Source organism: Thalassophryne amazonica, chromosome 11 (assembly GCF_902500255.1).
Source record: "Thalassophryne amazonica chromosome 11, fThaAma1.1, whole genome shotgun sequence".
NCBI classification, from domain to species: domain Eukaryota; kingdom Metazoa; phylum Chordata; class Actinopteri; order Batrachoidiformes; family Batrachoididae; genus Thalassophryne; species Thalassophryne amazonica.
The window spans coordinates 4,022,846-4,028,981 of NC_047113.1; the positions used below are offsets into that span (position 1 = coordinate 4,022,846).

At 51.6% G+C, this 6,136-nt stretch overlaps 1 protein-coding gene across 1 annotated transcript in view; it reads right to left on the reverse strand.

Moving 5' to 3' along the window:
* Window positions 1–798, reverse strand: part of gabra4 (gamma-aminobutyric acid type A receptor subunit alpha4) — a 132,567-nt gene extending 131,769 nt beyond the window's left edge. Inside the window, 2 exon segments of the mRNA XM_034181902.1 lie at window positions 386–504; window positions 627–798. Of these exon segments, the coding sequence (XP_034037793.1) occupies window positions 386–504; window positions 627–715 (208 nt within the window). The 5' untranslated portion in view covers window positions 716–798.
* Between the last annotated feature and the right edge of the window lie 5,338 nt (window positions 799–6,136).

Here is a 6,136-nt window from a genome sequence, read left to right on the forward strand (position 1 = left end):
AAAATATGCCAATTTTTAATAATGAAAATCACCAATATCGAGCTGCTATCATGAATGTGAAATAAGGAGATCTTAAGCTCTGATCGCCTTTAACTTCCCGCCCGACCGCGGCCGTTACGTTCCGTCGTGAATAAATTTAGACGACCGGCAAAACAGCGCAACCCACCATTTTGCCGGCGTTGCGTATGGCGAAATATAGTCCAGTTCAACTTTGCCAAGGGCACCGCCATGTTGAAATAAACTCTACGATGACGTTATTTGAACTAGCCAATCAGCAAGGAGATCCGGTCAAATAGCGCTAGGTGCCTGTTTGCCGTATCCGGCAAAATATCCACTGCCCATGTTTTAACACTGAAACATTATGACTGGAAACCTGGTTACGTACCTCCGAACCCGGGTCGCAGCCTGTTGTCATATCCGTCGAGAAGTCGGTCTAAAATGCGAGTAAAATTCTCTGGATATAACTTTTCATCCTTCCGTGTCTGTCCAGAGATTTTCTTTGCACTAGAAAACAAAAACAAAGTAAAAAAATAAAATAAAATATCCAACACACAGTGAGTGAGGACACAGAGTTGAGCGGAAAAAAAAACAAAGTGCTGTGAGGTTTTGAGCTGGTGGACACTCACCAAGTGAGCAAACAGAAAAAGTAGAAGAGACTCCGGATGGAAGTGGGACACATCGCTGTCACCGGCTCCTGCTTCTTGCCAGAAACCATGCTTGCATGCCATACTTCAATCCTCTGCACATGTCACCACCACAAGCATGGTCCCGGAGGAGGAGAGAGGAGACAGGAGAGAGGAGAGACACCTCCCCGCGCGAGGAAGCAGAAGTTCAGACCTTCACCTCCAGTCCGGAGCCGCGCTGCTGTCTCAGTGAAACAAGGACTTCTCCCTCTCTCACTGGTTCTCTCGCTCTCTTTCTCCCTCTCCTCCCTCTCTCACTGGTTCTCTTGCTCTCTTTCTCCCTCTCCTCCCTCTCTCACTGGTTCTCTCACTCTCTTTCTCCCTCTCCTCCTCTCTCACCTGCCTCGGTCAGGACACACAACAGACGTGCACTGTTTTGGAATCACTTTTCCACATGTCTGACTTTCACATTTTCTTATCTGCTGCTGAATGGGAGCAGCGGATTGCAGCATCTCTTTGGGTTTTGTCAACATGACCCCCCCCCCCCACCCCATCTGTCAGAATGACTCCCTCCTTTCTTTTCTTTCTTTTATTGTTTATTTGATGAGGACAATGCACATTAACGAACACTGTGTACATTTTCACAACATAGTGTAAATATGCCAGATTTAGCTAAAAGCTACTTTCCATCTGTAGTCCTGTCTGTCAGCATGACCCCCTCCTTAGTTATTTATATATTTGGGCATCCAGTGTGGGCAGCAAAGTAAGAATTTCATTGCACAGGGAAACATGTTTCTTTACTGTGCATATGACAATAAAAGCTTTGAATCTTGAATCTTGAATCTTGAATCTCCTGTCTGTCAGCATGACCTCTCTCCTGTCTCCCACAAAACAGCAACAATAGTTAAAAAGGAAGCATGTGGGTGGGGGTGCTACTTCAAATGTACTTATTTAGATTTTTGGGGGGGGGGTTTGTTGTTGTTTTTTTTTTTTTTGTAGCACTCCAGCTGTGGCCTTTAACCTCAGTCAGCGTCTACTTTGGTATAAAATCTATCCAATCCGGCGATGTCACACACACCCCAGCCTACATGCTGAACTAGTTTCGGGAATTTGCCCGTGTTAAAAGATTCAAATGGGTCAGCCTTGTCGCAATACGCTATCTCACACACATACATACACGCACACACACACACACACACACACACACACACACAGAGGAACTGGGACAAGCCACATGCTGCTGCACAGATTTCTCTGCACCTGAAACAAGCTGAAGACCTTCACTTTGCGTGCGCACGTGGGTGCGAGCCTGTGTGCGGCTCTGAAGCTGAAATCTCGCAGGATAAACAAGATGTCTGGGTTCCACCACACTGGCTTTCCTGATTAGTTTTGAAGTGCATTGTCCCGCATGCACGCAGTGCAGTACACACACACTCTGGGCTGGAAGAGAAGCCACTTAATATGAAGGGAAGGTTGAGGAAACATTATGTAGATGCAAGCTGAAGTCAAGTATTGCAGCAGTTTAAAGCAGCTCCCGATCCTCTCCACCATCGCCCACCACAGTCCACCCACAATACACCAGAGCAAGGCGGCTCTGTGGGGGATGAGTAATGTGCACGCTCTTTGTGGAGGCAGCCTTTTGTGTAGAGTGCTTGTGCTTTTATTTTCTTTTTAAGCTGTTGATTACAGTATCTTTTCTTAATAGAAGCACTTCAGGCAAACAGTTCTAATCAGATTCAGTCAATAACTGTCAGATATCCTGAAAATTTAGCAAAAGACGCATTTGCTTTTCCATGCTACTGTGACCTTTGCAGGACTATTCTGTTTTTATTAAAAATGCAAGAAATGATGTGTGTGGTGGATTCGTTTTTAGCACTGTTGTGCCTCACAAGAAGAAGGTCATGGATCAGTTCCCACTTGTGGCCTTTCTGTGTGGAGTTTGCATGTTCTCCCTGTGTTTGTGTGGGTTTGCTCTGGGTGCTCCGGCTTCCTCCTACATCCAAAGACATGCAGGTTCGGCGAATTGGAAATTTTACATTGTCTATAGGTGTGCCTGCGGGTGTGAATGTGTTTGTTTGTCTGTCTGTTTGTGGCCCTGCAACAGACTAGCATCCTGTCCAGGGTGAACCCCACCTCACACTATGACTGCTGGGATACGCGTCAGCCCCCCGTGACTCTTAATTGGCATAAGCAGTTGAAGATGAGTGTGTGATATGTCATTACCCTGCAGGGTACTGTTTTTACTGGTGTGTCTGTGTTTCCCTACCCTTCCCCAGTTTTGTGCCTCAAGATCAATCTTGTCTCAGAGGTCTACAGACAATTAATTTGACTTCATGCTTGGTTTGTTCTCTGACTGTCAACTGTGGGACCTTATACGTAGACAGGTGTGTGTCTTTACAAATCATGTCCAATCAACTGAATTTACCCTAGGTGGACTCCATAGTAGAGAAGCTTGAATCTTCAATTGGACTGGGTTGCTTGACGTGAGTACGTTTCACTTCAAATCGCAGAAGCTTCCATCCATCCATTTTCTTCTGCTTATCCTAGGTCGGGTCGCGGGGGCAGCAGCTCAAGCAAAGCCACCCAGACCTCCCGATCCACACACACCTCCCCCATCTCCTCCGGGTGAACCCCGAGGCATTCCCAAGCCAGCCGAGAGAGCAGCAGCAGCATGATCTGGGTCTTCCCCGGGGCCTCCTCCCGATGGGACGTGCCCGGAACACTTCTCCAGTGAGGCGTCCAGGGGGCGTCCTGAAAAGATGCCCGAGCCACCTCAGCTGGCTCCTTTCGACGTGGAGGAGCAGCGGCGCGGCTCCAAGCTCCTCCCGAGTGACAGAGCTCCTCACCCTATCTCTAAGGGAGCGCCCAGCCACCCTGCGGAGGAAACTCTTCTCGGCCACTTGTACTCGCAATCTTGTTCTTTCGGTCATGAGCCAAATCTCATGACCATAGGTGAGGGTCGGAACGTAGATCGATCGGTACATCGAGAGCTTTGCCCCCTGCTCAGCTCTCTCTTCACCACGACGGTCCGATACAGTGACCGCATCACTGCAGATGCTGCACCGATTTGTCTATCGATCTCACACTCCATCCATCCCTCACTCGTGAACAAAACCCCAAGATACTTAAACTCCTCCACCTGAGGCAAGGACACCCCACTGACCTGAAGAGGGCAAGGCACTTTTTTCCGGTCGAGAACCATGGCCTCGGATTTGGAGGTACTGATCTTCATCCCAAACGCTTCACACTTGGCTGCAAACTGCCCCAGTGCACACTGAAGGTCCTGGCTTGACGTAGCCAACAAGACCACATCATCCGCAAACAGCAGTGATGAGATTCTGTGGTTCCCAAACCAGACCCCCTCTACACCCTGGCTGCGCCTATAAATTCTGTCCATAAAGGTAATGAACAGAACCGGTGACAAAGGGCAGCACTGGCGGAGGCCAACATGCACTGGAAACAGGTTTGACTTACTACCGGCAATGCGAACCAAGCTCCTGCTGCGGTCGTACAGGGGCTGGATAGCCCTGAGCAAAGGACCCCGGACCCTGTACTCCTGGAGCACCCCCCACAGGGCGTCTCGAGGGACACGGTCAAACGCCTTCTCCAAATCCACAAAGCACATGTGGACTGGTTGGGTGAACTCCCATGAACCCTCGAGCACCCGATGGAGGGTGTAGAGCTGCTCCAGTGTGCCGCAACCAGGACGAAAACCACACTGCTCCTCCTGAATCTGAGGTTCGACTATCGGTCGAATTCTCCTCTCCAGCACCTTGGAATAGACCTTACCGGGGAGGCTGAGGAGTGTGATCCCCCTGCAGTTGGAACACACCCTCTGGTCCCCCTTTGTAAACAGAGGGACCACCAACCCGGTCTGCCAAACCAGGGGTACTGTCCCCGACCGCCACACAATGTTGCAGAGACATGTCAACCAGGACAGTACCACAACATCCAGGGACTTAAGGTCCTCAGGACGGATTTTGTCCACCCCAGGAACCTTGCCACCAAGGAGCTTTCTGACTACCTCTGTGACTTTGGCCTGGTTGATGGACAAGTCCGCCTCTGAGTCCCCAGTCTGTGCTTTCTCTTCAGAAGACGTGACAATGGGATTGAGGAAATCCTCGAAGTATTCCTTACAGCATCCAATAACATCCCCAGTCAGGGTCACCAGCTCCCAACCCACTACAGACAGTGTTGGTGGAAAGCTGCTTCCGCCTCCTGAGGCGTCCGATGGTTTGCCAGAATTTCTTCGAGGCCGACCGATAATCCTCCTCCATGGCCTCTCCGAAGTCCTCCCAGACCCGAGTTTTTGCCTCTACGACCACACAGGCTGCAGCACGCTTGGCCTGCCGGTATTTGTCAGCTACCTCCGGGGTCCCACCTACCAACAAAGACAAGTAGGACTCCTTCTTCAGCTTGACAGCATCCCTTATTTCCGGCATCCATCACCGAGTTCTGGGATTGCCACCGCGACAGGGACCAGAGACCTTGCGACCACAGCTGCAGGCGGCCGCATCGACAATGGAGGTGGAGAACATGGTCCACTCAGACTCCATGTCTCCAACCTCCCCCGGTATCTGGGAGAAGCTCTCCCTGAGGTGGGAGTTGAAGACCTTGCTGAGCAAGGGTTCCGCCAGTCGTTCCCAGCAGACCCTCACGATACGTTTGGGCCTGCCAGGTCTGACCGGCTTCCTCCCCTCCCAGCGGATCCAACTCAACACCAGGTGTTGATTGGTTGACAGGTCAGCCTCTCTCTTTACCTGAGTGTTCGAGACACATGGCCAAAGGTCAGATGATACAACTACAAAGTCGATCATCGACCTCCGGCTCAGGGTGTCCTGGTGCCACGTGCACTTATGGACACCCCTGTGCTCGAACATGGTGTTCATGATGGACAAACTGTGACTAGCACAGAAGTCCAACAACTGAACACCACTCGGGTTCAGATCGGGGAGGCCGTGCTTCCCAATCACACCCCTCCAGGTCTCACTGTCGCCGCCCACGTGGGCGTTGAAGTCCCCCAGGAGAACACTGGAATCCCCAGTCGGAGCACTATCTAGTATCCCTCCCAGAGACTCCAAGAAGGTTGGGTACTCTGCACTGCTGCTTGGCCCATAGGCCGAGACAACAGTGAGAGACCTGTCCCCAACCCGAAGGCATAGGGACACGACCCTCACGCTCACCGGGGTGAACTCCAGCACATGGCGACTGAGCTGGGGAGCAATAAGCAGTGCTACCCCAGCTTGCCGCCTCTCCCCGTGAGCAACGCCAGAAAAGTGGAGCATCCAGCCCCTCTCCAGGAGTTGGGTACCAGAGCCCAAGCTGTGCGGGGAGGTGAGCCCGACTATCTCTAGTCGGTACCTCTCAACCTCCCGCACAAGCTCAGGCTCCTTCCCCCCAGCAAGGTGATGTTCCATATTCCAACAGCCAGAGGCTGTGAGCATGGACTGGGCCGCCGGGCCACCCGCCCTCGACTGCCACCCAGTCCTCTCTGCACCCAACCCCCGTGGCCC